Consider the following 12568-nt stretch of genomic DNA (forward strand, 5'->3'; position numbering starts at 1 on the left):
TGGGCACCTTCTCCTGCTCCTTTAGAGCAGCACCAACTGCTTGATGTCCCTGCAACCAAGTCCCTGCAGCCTCAATCGTCACAAAATGGAATTCTCTGCAGTCCCCTCCCCAAGCCCATTTCAGAAGCCTCCTGACCAAACCTTCCTCAGCCATCCTTGCCCTCAGCAGCCCAGGCCCAGACCCAAAAAAGGCTCATGCACCATACATGCCCTGTAACACACTCCCTGCAACCTTTCCCAAACTTTACCACCTGCTCTGCTGGCACGGCCAGAGCATCTGGCCACCAGGCAAAGTTTCAGCTCTGCTTGCCAAGCACCTTACAGGATATGCTCGCACTGAGATGCAGTTTGGAAATAACAGATGTTACTCCACTGTTCTGCATTTTGCAGTGTCAGGAACAAGGCTTCTTCACCAACAATCCTCTGAGATCCTTGCCAAGGCGGTCTCATCCCAAACAGCTCCCCAGCACAAAATCTTGCTCACAGACAGCCCCTGCCACGTGCTGGCCCTGCTGCCAGGCAGACAACATGGAAAAGGAATATATTGCAAGAGCAGAGTTTCCACACACAACTTCAAGACGTAGCAGGATCACAGGTTTCATCAGGGACTGCAATACCACATGACTACTGAGCCCAGACAAGCCTCCAAATTGCACATAACCTCCCATCAGGGAAAACTTCCAGGGGCTACACAAACCAGACAGGACCCAGCAGCTGCAGCCAGAAGCACCCATGTCTTTCCACTGCTCCCTCTTCATCCCCATTTCCTCTCAGTCAGACTTGCTCCAGGGTCTGAATGATGTGGGTTCAAACTGGCAGCTCTGGAATTGCAGGATCATTTATTCATTCCCCTCACACCCACAGCAGAATCCTGCTGAGGCCAGCAGCACACAGTGCTGGTCACAGCCTGCTCCCTGCCCCCAGCTCTAGGGAGTATCATGGTAGGAGACCACCAGAGCATTCAGCCCCCCATACAGCACCACCCAGCTCAGCTCAGTCCTCAGACCCAGCTCTCCTCGAGTGCCCTGGTACCAGGATCCAACCTCCCTCCTCCTGCTGATGTGCTCTGTGCTGCCTGCGACCACCTCCCCTCTGTGCCACAATGCCCTTGGCTGCCTTTCAAAGCACTGCCAGTGGCAGCCAATAACCACAGACCACCAGCAGAGGAATCTCCATCTGGGATCCCACAGGGAGTTCCCTCCCAGTGGCACTGGGAGTTCTAAGGACAGAGCCAAGCTGTCCCTGCCCCATCCCTCTGCCCTCTGTCCCTGCCACAGCCCCTCTGTGCTCTGCCCTGAGATTCCACAGGTTCCTCTGCAGCTCCACAACTTGTTGCACAGACACATGCTCCACGTCCCCATACCCACCACTTCCCACCCCTCCACTGTTACTGGGTCCCACCCTCTGCCACCAGTGCAGCAAGGACACTTTCACACGGCTCTGTCTGAGGCCACAGTAGCTCCTGGACAGCCAAGAGAGCTCTCTTTCTCCCCCACCTGCTGCAAAGAAATAGCTTCTAGAAGGAAGGATACAGGAAGATGGCAGCAAATTGCTTGAGAGGCAACAGACTTGCTGTGGCTGGGGAGGTTTAGGAGCTGGCTGAGCTGATGCTGTTTGGGAATTGTTTAGATAGAGCTTAGAGACTTGATGACCTGAAGGTCCCTTTCTTATCAGCTGATTAGGAGGTCCCAAAACACCTCCTCCCTTGACACCAAGGCCAACATGGACCTGCCAGAGGATTTTGGCAGTCACCATCCCCTTGTTCTTGCTGGCGGACGTGATTCTGATCAAAAGACACCTGGAACAATTCCCTGTCTGTGTTGGACGTGAGCACCCAGAGCAGCCCCCACAGAGAGCCAGGAGAGACACAGCCACCACAGCTGGAGCCTCAGCACAGTGCTCTGCCAATTCTCACGCTGCCTTCTGAAGCTTTGGCAGGCCCCTGCCCCTGGGCAGCCTGCTCAGAAGCTCCACTCATGACTCCTAGGTTCTGGCTGCCCTCACCACCCTGCTCTTGAGCACCTTCCCTGCAGCCTTTGGGACAAAAGCCTCTACACAGGGTCTGGAAAAGAGACAGACCCAGATGAAAAGTGCAGGGCAACCCCCTTGGCATGGGCTCAATCTTCCTCTCGAACAAGGCTGCCCTAGATGCTCGCTGCTGTTGAGTGTGGGCAATTGGAGGCTGTGCAAGGCAGCACCAGGCAGACCCTGCCAAGACGGGCACTGCAGCTCCCATTTCCTCAGCACAGTGCTGTGCAGGCCCCTCACACCCATGTCCAAGGGCTGCCCTGCACCTTGGCAGCTTCTGCTTGTGCTCTGGAGGTTGAGAGCTGCGTGTTTGCAGGTGTCCAACCAAACTCCACATCCCGACTGCACATGTAACCATGGCAACTGCACATGCGAGTGGCAAAGCCTCGAGCCCGGCTAACTGCAAATGCAAATGAAGCAAACACATGCACAGTGCTAAAAGTGTGACCTCTAAATGTCAGCCTTTAACCATTTTGCAGACACCAGCTCTGGTGGTGGCCAGTGGCAGCCTGCAGAGCAGGAACAAGTCTGGTTCCAGTGGGGACCTCTGGGTGCCCAGCCCTGCACCAGGTGTTGGCATGGGTGCTTGGGTGCCTGCCTGGCACAGGCATTTCACAGAGTTAAGGGTGACTCCTGCCTTGGCAACCAGCAACTCCCTCTCTAAGGACACATCCACTCCTTACCCAGCTGGCAGATGCTCCCAGCTCCACAGAGAACCCTGGTTTGCAGAGGAAGGAAGGTCCCACCAGGCTCGTGGGGACACAAAGCATCCCCAGGGCTCGTGGGGAGCTGGCTCTGCCATCACCTGGGGCCGAGCCAGCAGCAGCATCAGATGAGGCACTCTCAAAGGATGGAAGGAAATCCCAGCCTTTCAGGGATGTCATGTCACAGCCACCTCCCTAAGGGAGGTCTGTGGCCTTGGGAAAGGCTGACGGTAGAGGCATAAGCAGGTGTCACCATGTGGGAGAGAGTGGTCCAGAAACTGACTGGCCTCAGACCCCTCATCATTCCTCTCCCTTGCTGTTGAGAGCAGCAGACAGACCCCAGCACTGACCACCACCCACCACGCCTGTCCTGCTCCATGGCTTCGAGCACGACGGAGTCAAGCTCAGGTGAACGGTGCCAACTCCAGCCACAGCCACATCGCTGGGGCCACCAGCCACCCCCGCAGCCTCCACCCCACTCAAGGACGGATGGGTAGATGGATGAATGGGTGTCTGGCCTACTGCCCCATTCAGGGATGAGTATGGTCAGCTGCTTGACAGCAAGCCTGCCTCCATTTGCTCCCTGGCCCCAGAGAGAAAGGGAGTGTCCTTTCACTCCAGGAGCCCAACAGCTAATGTCATTCCTAATGCTATGCCAAATAAACTGAGCCAAGGGGATCTCCTGCCTGCCCTTGACCCAGGGATGCTCACGCCAGCAGCCTCATGCCTGTCAGCACCAGGAGCATCCCAAATCACCCACTTCCCAGGACCTACAGCAGTACCGACACCGCACCACAGACACCGCACAGCCCCGGGGAGCATCCCAATCCCTGGAGTGAGAGCACTCCAGCCCGGAGAGCCCCGCTGCCCGCTCTGCGCTGGGTCTGACGGGCCGGGCCGTGCGGGACCGGCGGGACCGGCGGGTGCGGGGCGGGGGCCGGGCTGAGGCCGCGCAGCTGAGGCGGGCGCACAATCCCCCTTTCAGCACGTCGCCATGGCAACCCGCCGGCTCGCCGCGGCCGCTCATCCGGCCCCGTTAACCCTCGCCGTTACCCGCCGCGCTCGGCCCCACCCGTTAACCCCCGCCCCGCCGCGCCCCGCTCCGCCGCCCGACTCCGGGACCGCCACCCGAACCGGGACCGCCCCCCGCCCCGAGAGCCCCACGGCCGGAGCGGCGGCCAGCCCCAGCCCCGCGCCGTGGGGCCGGTGCGGTGCCGTCCGGCCGCCGTCTCCGTGGCGAGCCGCGCCGGGCCGGGCCGTGCCGGTGCGGGCGGGGCGGGGCGGGGCGGGCGCACTCACCGTCGGGGGCGGCGGCGCGGCTGGGCCATGCCGGTGGCGGCGGCGGCTGCCCCGCGCTCCGCTCAGTCCGGCCCGACCCCGCACCGGGAGCGCGCGGCGCGTGCACGGCGGAGGCGGGCTGGGGAGGGGCCGTTCCGCAGCACCCCTTCGCTGCCGCCGCGCTGCCCGGCACCGGCACCGGCACTGGCATCGGCACCGGCACCGGCACCGCCCCGATCGGACATCCCCCGGCCCCGCCGCCGCGCCGGCCGGGCCCGGTACCGCACGCCCCGGCACCCGCACCGCCCTGCTCGCTGCGCCGAGGGGATGCCGCACCCGGCGAGCGCCGCGCAGTCCGGTACCGCGCCCCCGGGTACCGGCACCAGCCCGGAATCCCCCAGGCACCCCAAAGCTGCCCTGCTATCGGCCCTGGGCGGAGGGGTCACCCCCACCTTCCCGACCGGGACACCTGCACAGCCTGGGGCACCCCGCACCACCCCAGTAAACGACCCCATCTGCGGGGGCATCCCGGCACGGCCCCGGGCATCCCGCGCTGTCCTGCGCACACAGAATCCTGCCCACCGCAGGCTATGCCTGCCCCAGTCACTCTGCGAGGGTCTCTTTCCCCTCGCATAGCCCTGGGCCGTGCAGCCCCGGCACACCCCACAGCAGCTGAACACCCTTCAGCCCCGGCGTATTTCCCCACAGCCAGGGGAGCGGTCCCCGCCTCTCTATTGCTCTGCAGTGCCCAGCGGGCCTAGGGAGGATTCAGCAGGTAGTCAGTATGGGGTGCCCCATCCCAGCCTCAGCCTTGGGGCCCGGCCCAGCCCTGCCACGCACCGGGCTTCAGTGTCAGCAGCCACAGCCCCATAGGCTCCCAGCAGCACCGCGCAGCGAGACCCAGCACCTCTGTCATTCCCCTTCCCAGCACGGGGATATTTTCCCCTCCCACTCATGGCCTCCTGGCAGGAGCCGCCTCTCCTACAGCCTGCCGCTGCCCATAGCAGTGTTTCAGTCTTGCCTGATGGGATTACAGAAATCATTTGAAACAGGGCATGGATTTGGGTCTTGATGGATGTTATCTGATTGCTGCCTCTCTCTGCCATTGCCAAGGTAGCATCAGCTGCCATGCCTCCACAGAGCAGGCAGCCTTTCCTGTTTAAGATGTTTGCATGGCAGCGTCTGAAGGGCAGCAATTAATTTCGAGTCTCCCACACATCCCTGGCACCTGCACTGAATCTGTGAATGTGCAGTGGCAGGGAGATCCTTGTACTCCAGTGCAGGGTGGGCTTCAGCTGCCCCAGTGCCTTCCAGCTGCTGCTGCAGAGAGGGCAGACTTTTTCTGCTTCTCCTGCCCTGCTGCCTCTCCCAGGGACTACTTATGGGTGGTCAGCAGCTTGACTGATTTTGTTACTAGCCTGTTATACACAAGATGTATATAGAGTATACCAATACAGGTCACATTATACACACACACACACACACAAGTATATGTGTATATATATATATATATGAAGCTGCCACCCACTATGCCGTTGAGTAGGCAACATGGTCCAGCACTGCCTGGGATGGATGCACAACCCTGCCCTGTGCTTACCAGGGTTCATTGGCTCTGAGAAGCATCTTGAAGGGGGCCTTGGATCAATGCTGAGCTGCCTGCAGCAGGCAGGGCAACAGGCATAGCTCCCTGGGTCTCACTGCCCAACAAAACGAGTCCAGGATGGGGTCATGAAGCATGGCTGCAGCAATGCCTTGTGGCCCAGTCCCCAGCACAAGCACTGCAGGAGAGCTGGGTACTCACACCGCTGCTCCACACCCAGCTTCAGTTGCTTGACTGAGCAGAGATCGATTTTCTTGCACAACACCAGTTCTGACAGTGCCTGACAAGCCACCTTTGCCCAGGGTATGGTCCATGGGAACCCTCTGTGCCAGGCTGCTGGGTGGGCTGGGTATGTAGGGCAGAGCCTGCTTCAGCCCATCCATCCACCCCAATGCATCAAGATTTGTTGCAATCTCGGGCTTCTCCTCAGATGCTGGGCACAGCCCGTGTGGCATCGCCTTCAGGGAGCCCAGCATCAGACAGGCACATCCCCGCACCACCCCTCCCCGGACTGGTGGCCGCAGCAGGGCAGCTGTGTGCATTACTCAATGGGCAGTGTGTATTAAAATGCCCCCGGTTGCCTCTGGCTCAGTCACAAGCAGCGTTTAGCCACGACTCGGAGAAGGAGCAGAAGGGCTGGAAGCTGTCAGACCTGCTTAAAACGGCCGCGGCTCAGCGCTAATGTGCAGCACAGCAGCTGCAAGGCACGCAGCCAGGCCAGGCAGAGCACAGCTCCCCACGCAGCCCTGTGCTGTGACCAGGTCTTGCACTGCTCCCCACGTCCCCCTGCAACCTCCTGCACCCACTGGAAATCTCTGCGCAGCCACCGAGAGTTGTGTGGGATCTTGGACACTGTGGCAGCCCGGCGTCTGTCACCACAAGAGAGCTCTGGAGTGCTGCTCATCCCACACAGACCTGGTCTGCCAAGCAGCTGACACAGCTGGGGGAAGCCTTTTGCCAGAGGAAGAGCAGCAAGGAGCTGGGCCATGCAATAAAGGGTCCCGTGGCAGCAGGCACTTGGCTACAGGAAGGGACAAGTCATCCCCTTTCTCCCAGGAATGCAGGGTGTCTCCTGGGGTACTTTCACCAATCCCCCAGGATCCCCCAGCAGCAGGTAAGCACCCGGCTCGGTGTTCTTGCACGGCAGCATTCCTGTCTCACCACAGCTGCCGTGCAAGGGCCACCCCAGCGCAGCCCTGTGCAGCCGCCAGGGCCGTGCTGCCTCCAGCCCGCGCCGGCTGCTGCAGAGCCGCCCCCTCCCACCGCCGGCGCGGCAGCGATGCAGAAGGAGCATCCAAGATGCCGCTTGGCGCAGGCTCAGCTGCCTCCCAGGGCCGGCAGAGGAGGGGGCTGTCGGCCATGACCGTATGCACAAGGTAAGGGGCAGGCTGTAGGCACAGACAGTGGCCAGTGTCCCCAGGCAGTGGCCCCTCCATGTCCGGCAGGGTGAGGGGAACAGAATCCTCCTGCCGCAGCCACGGGTCCCTCCGAGCAGGGGCTGCCTGCACAGCCATGGCCAGGAGCAGGGCTTCCATCTCCGGGTCATTGAGCTCGGGCTGCCGGCAGGCACGGAGATTCCCTGGCAAGAGCACCCGGGTGGCAAGGGGAAGACGGGGAATGTAAGAGCTAGCTCAGAGCTGAGCCACAGGGAAGGGGACAAGCAGGGATGAACAGAGCGAGCAAGCCCCTGTCCTCATTAACAACTGAGTCCCCTCCAACAGGCCTGGCCAGCAACACCTTCACACGGTCCTGCAGCCACATGGTAAGAGCCTGACACAGGTGCAGGTGTTTGGGGACAAGCAGGGCAGAGAGGGTGTAGTGCCAAGCAAGCCCAAGAGAGCAGCTTCACTTGTGCTCCCAACAAGGAATGGGCTCAAGCTCCAGATCTTGAACAGCAGACACAGGTCCATAAACAAGGACAAGGGGCACGGCCCTGGGGCACTGCTGTCCTTCACAGTTCCCTCAGCTTGCCTCCATGCAGTGGCCCATCCCCCAGAACTATCTGCCCTCAGATGAAGATCAGGTGCAGCTCCTGGCTGAGTCCTTGTGGCCTCACCTCATCCCACAGAAACGGAACAGAGGGAAGATGCTGATCAAGAAAAGCTACCACGGGAACCACAGGTCCAACTCCTCAGGAACAATGCAAGAGAGAAGAAAGGTGCTGGTGGCTTCCAGGCTCAACAGAGAGCAGGAATAGCAAACACCAAGATCAAACTTCATGCCAGCAGGCTGCATGAGGCAGGGCAGAAGTTCAGAATGCACATCTCCCATGGAGAGAAAACACCCTGGTTGTCAGGAAGGAGCTAACAGAGGAGCCTTGGTTCTTATCAGCCAGCCTGGCTGTGATGAGAAGCAAGAAGCAGCACTGTGAGTGCACTCAGTCTGTAGCTCCTCCTAGACTGCAGAGGTAAAGAGCTTGAGCATCTCTGTAACTGCTGTGGTGGGGGAAGCTGGGCTGGAATTACCCTGCAATAGAAGTTCCTCTTTGCTTTATACCAGTGTCCTGGCAGAACATGCAACAGTAAAGTCCTTAACATATAAATCCTACAGAGCTTGCACAAACCTTTGCAAGTATGTGAACACCAGCTTATGAAATAAACAGGGAAGAGCTTTCCTTCCCAAACACATTTGTTTAGTCTTCACAAAAGCTAAAAACACAGACATTAGTTCTATTGAGGAAGAGGTGAAGACCATGTGTGAAGGGTGCTGCTGGGCTGTACTGGGAGGAGTGCTGAGGAAGAAAGGCAGGCTCTGAATACACACTCAGTTTGCAAAGTAAGCTCTCTGTATTCATCCGAGAATGTCTGCAGTATGGAGTTCATCTGGTATAAATAAAGTACAAAATTTTACAATGTCTTAATCATTATTTTAACAAAAATACTAAAAACTGAGTAAAAACTGAAACCAAAGTGGGAAGGGAGACTATCAGCCACAAGGGATCTCCATAAACATTTGTAGAAATTGGATAGTAAAAACACTTTCTCTGTACAATAAAATGCTCCTCCTGGCATCTCCCTTTGAGACAGACAGCAGCAGCACTGGGGGCACAAGGACAGAGGCTGGGGGCTGCCCCAGAGTGTGGGTCAGGCTGAAGAGGCTGTATCCATCCACAGTGATGTCTCCCTCCTGAATCAGGCTGAAGTGCCAGAGGTCAGTAGCGTCCAAATGGGTTGTTGTTCTGCTGTGTCTGTGTATCTGTTGAGGTCAACACAGAGTTAAACAGTCACAAGGTCTAGTTCAGAAAAGAGATTCCCCTCCCCACATCATCAGTGCAGTATGTGGAGTGTCACAGGCCATGAGAAGGAAAATATAACCACTGTGGTACTCCTTGTGCTACAGATGTGCCTGAGCCAGGATCCTACATTCTTTCAGGGAGAGAGAGATGTTCTAGTCCTGATCCTGAAGTTTCTAGGGAAAATCTCTCCATCCCTCATGGTGGAATTGGAGGACCATAACAAAGCTCTGAAAGGTGACAAGTAGCTGGGAGGATGAATTTGTAGATTATTGATTTCTGAATTTGAAACAAAGTCAACTTACAAAATTATACAACTTCTCCAGCCATACAAGCTGCTGAGCTAGCAAGTGTCACTGATCTTAAAACACTCCCAGAAACCAAAGGTTTCAGAGAAAATTTCCCTGGCTTCCTTTCAGTATCTCCATACAGGCCCTAAGGACTTCCAGATGGCACGAAGGCAGGAAACATGGCAAAGTTACATTCAAGAACCTCATGAACTTCCAAACTGCTGGGAGTACCATTTTATGATTTACATGATTTTTATGCTCACAGTATATATGAATACTGTCCAATACATAAAATTCTGTAGTTCTTTTTTTCTGCAGCAACATCAGCATGTATGACCCTAAGCCGCTAAGCAAAAGGAGATGAGTGTAACCTGGCTGGCCTACTGCCTTCTCAGCCCTTCTGGACATTCAGGGATACCCTGCAGCCTCCTAAGGCAACCTATCCTGGACCCAAAACACCCTTGTCCCCCTCCTGCAGCCTGGTCTTGGTTTACTTCCTGCTTTCCACTCCATCCCTGACACTACAAATAAGAACTCCAGATGCTTTTTGGGGAGGTGACGCAAAACCAAGGAGGCAGCATGGAAGCTGAATGCTGACACAAGGCTGCATGGGACCCACACATCCATTCCAGATACAACAGTTCCATTTGATGTACAGAAAGGCTACAAACATATGGCTGTTCTGCTATATTCAGATTCTTATACAAGGTCTTCCTATACTTGAATGTCCTGGCTGAGATCCTTTGGCACAGACTTATTGTTTGTGAATCAGGCTAGTGGGAAGCTTAGCACATTAAAACCTGGTTTGGGGAGGTTTTTGGCCACAAGGACTAAGAATTTTTCATCAGGGAACAAGTATAAGCACAGCTTCCAAGTCCCCCACACCACACATTACCAGATCTGGCACAGCCTCACTCTCAGTGCAAAATAAAACAAAACAAAACAAAAAACCTACCAACTGTACTGTCCATTTCTGAGCATTTTCACAGCATTTCTGCCATTTTTATAGCAGAAAAGCCAGTAAGGTGTCAGAAGACAATGACAGCAGGCAATTCAGAAGGGAACACCATAGACCCTGAATTCTGTATTGTGATCCTCCAGCCAGTAATTCAATACAGACTATAGGAATACAGTGCCAGACTGAACAACATCTATGCCATTACCCTGTTGTGACCATCACAAACACAGCAAGTGTGCAGCTACACTTGTAAGAGTACCCCTCCTGCATCCAGGAAGTCTTGTCTGGCTCACAACACAACCACAGTGTCTCTGGGTCATTCACCAAGTGATTGCCCCAGGATTACAGCCTCCCTGTGCCCCTCAGAGGTCACCTGCAGCAGAGAAAATTCCCCCAGATGGTTTTAAAGCTGCCCACTGTATCCTTTCAGGAAAGCTATGTGGCTGTCCCTACAAAGGCTCAGCTCCCTTGTCCCTCTGCAGGCAGCAGGAGGAAGGTCTGGAAGGTTGCTCACAAGCTGGCAAGCACTGCCCTCCCTGCTGCTGGTGCCCCCTTGGGCTGGTAGCTCTAAGTCCTGATGGCACCTCCCTGCCAGCATAATTTATGTCCTCAGACAGACAGCCTGGCTCAGCCTTGCTTCTCTACAACAGAGTACCTGCAACAAAAAACAGCAGGGAGGAGACTAGCAACAGGATCAAGAACACTCAGGCTTACTGGAAAGCTGCTGCTGAAGCTGTCGAACCAGAGCAGCTGTTTGCTGCTGCTGCTGTGTCTGCTGAAGGCCCTGGCGCTGGAACTGTAAAGAGAGAAACACAGTTATAGCCACACCACCTGGCTGGCAGCCTCAGCTTCACACAGCCCCGGGAAGCTCAGGGAGGGAGAAAGGGGGGATGCAGGTGGAGCACTGCTGGATCTGTGCTGGACTGTCACGTCCCTGTGCCTCTGCAGGAACACTCACAATGGGCTGCTGGGGGGCCAGAGCCTGCATCCCCAGCCCCGGGGGCTGGCCCTGCGCCTGTGGCTGAGGCACTGTGGACACCTGGGGCTGCTGCTGGGGCTGGGGCTGCGGTGGCTGGGGCTGCTGCTGCTGCTGTTGCTGCTGCTGTTGTTGTTGCTGCTGCTGTTGCTGCTGCTGCTGTGAAGACAAAAGAGAAGGGACCATCAGGGAACTGTCAGGGCAATGCACACAGCACCAGGGCACAGCAAGGGCTTAAGGAGGAATGATGCTCCATGCAGTGAAACACCCTTATGCACCATTTTCTTTACAGGTACCTAAATTACTCAAATTTCACCAGACTCCACCCCAGGCTGAGAAATGGCAAGAAATAAAGGGACAGCAACAAAGTTTTCTGCAAGATGAGGTATTGAGAGATGACAGGAAGAAAACTCCGAGCCTACTGGTCATTACAAAGAGCAAACAAGGTGCAAGAATAGAAAACGAAGAACTCAAGAGGCTGGCTGGTTCATCTCTTGCCTTCTGGTTAAAATCAGCAATAATGAATAATGAGTATTTGCCTGACTCATTCTCAGATTCTTTTCAGAGGTAGCAACAGAGCTCCTATAATCTCCTTATACAATCCACTCCAGGTCAGCTACTCCTACTACTGGAGTTTTCCCTAATCTCTACCCTGAATTTCACATGTTGTGTTTTAAGGCCATTCCTGGTCCTACAGCCTAGGGATACGAAGGGATAACGGATTATCTTCTTTCTTTTTAAGATAAAAAAATTTGGAGACTTGTCTCTTCTGTTGTCTTTGTCTCTCTAATGCAACACATTCAGCTATTTCAAACTTTCCTTCTCAGTCATGTCCCCCAACTCTTCAATCTATCTTGCTGTCCCTTCCCTGCCACTCATGACAGCTGGTGTTACACTTCAATAAAAGGATGTGGATAAACTGAATTCAGTGCTCAAAACCAAATGTTTACAGACTTAGTTATGCTGAAAAGAATATTCAGTGTGTTGGAGTCAGAATATACCCAGAAATCTCAAGGTTTTTCATTTCTCCTAATTTTCAGACAATTCTCCCATCTGTCAATGCAGTTTTTAAGTCTCTAGATAAAAAAAAATTCTAGCAGAAATAAAAAAATACTAACACTATCATAAACCCAATACAGTGATTGTAGGTACAGTTTCAATCACTAGCTCAAAAGGACAAGGTTCATACCTTGAATAGACTCAGAAAACAAACAAAACAGTCAGGAGAAGGAACAGTGTCTTATGAAAGAAGGTTAGAAAAACCTGACCTTTGGAAGCTGCAAGTGCTTCCTAGGAATGTACATTGGGAAAATAACACTGAGAAAGAACAGCCAGTAAACAGGACATGGTGGACAATTAATAACTCATACAAGAACCAGTCATGAACACACTGGATCAAGGATTCAAGCCAAAGGGAATGAGTTTCTAGAACAACCTTTCAACTTATACCAGTCTGGTTACAGGTTCCTGACATGGATGCTGCGACCTGGGTACACAAGAAA

At 55.1% G+C, this 12568-nt stretch overlaps 2 protein-coding genes across 5 annotated transcripts in view; both read right to left on the reverse strand.

Moving 5' to 3' along the window:
* Positions 1 to 4146, reverse strand: part of NLGN3 (neuroligin 3) — a 38302-nt gene extending 34156 nt beyond the window's left edge. The window contains exon 1 of one of the 3 annotated variants that reach the window (XM_056491684.1): positions 4032 to 4146. The gene's annotated coding sequence lies outside the window, so the exon portion shown is untranslated. The remainder of the gene's footprint in view (positions 1 to 4031) is intronic. The other 2 variants (XM_056491683.1, XM_056491682.1) reach the window with 2 other exon arrangements.
* Positions 4147 to 8371: 4225 nt separating this feature from the next.
* Positions 8372 to 12568, reverse strand: part of MED12 (mediator complex subunit 12) — a 36153-nt gene continuing 31956 nt past the window's right edge. Inside the window, exons 42-44 of one of the 2 annotated variants that reach the window (XM_056491293.1) lie at positions 11049 to 11222; positions 10805 to 10886; positions 8372 to 8805 (exon numbers count right to left, since the gene is read on the reverse strand). In XM_056491293.1, coding sequence (XP_056347268.1) covers positions 8762 to 8805; positions 10805 to 10886; positions 11049 to 11222 — 300 coding nt within the window. In that variant the 3' untranslated portion in view covers positions 8372 to 8761. Of the gene's footprint in view, positions 8806 to 10804; positions 10887 to 11048; positions 11226 to 12568 lie in introns of both variants that reach the window. The other variant, XM_056491292.1, reaches the window with a different exon arrangement.

Source organism: Oenanthe melanoleuca, chromosome 4A (assembly GCF_029582105.1).
Source record: "Oenanthe melanoleuca isolate GR-GAL-2019-014 chromosome 4A, OMel1.0, whole genome shotgun sequence".
Taxonomy (NCBI): domain Eukaryota; kingdom Metazoa; phylum Chordata; class Aves; order Passeriformes; family Muscicapidae; genus Oenanthe; species Oenanthe melanoleuca.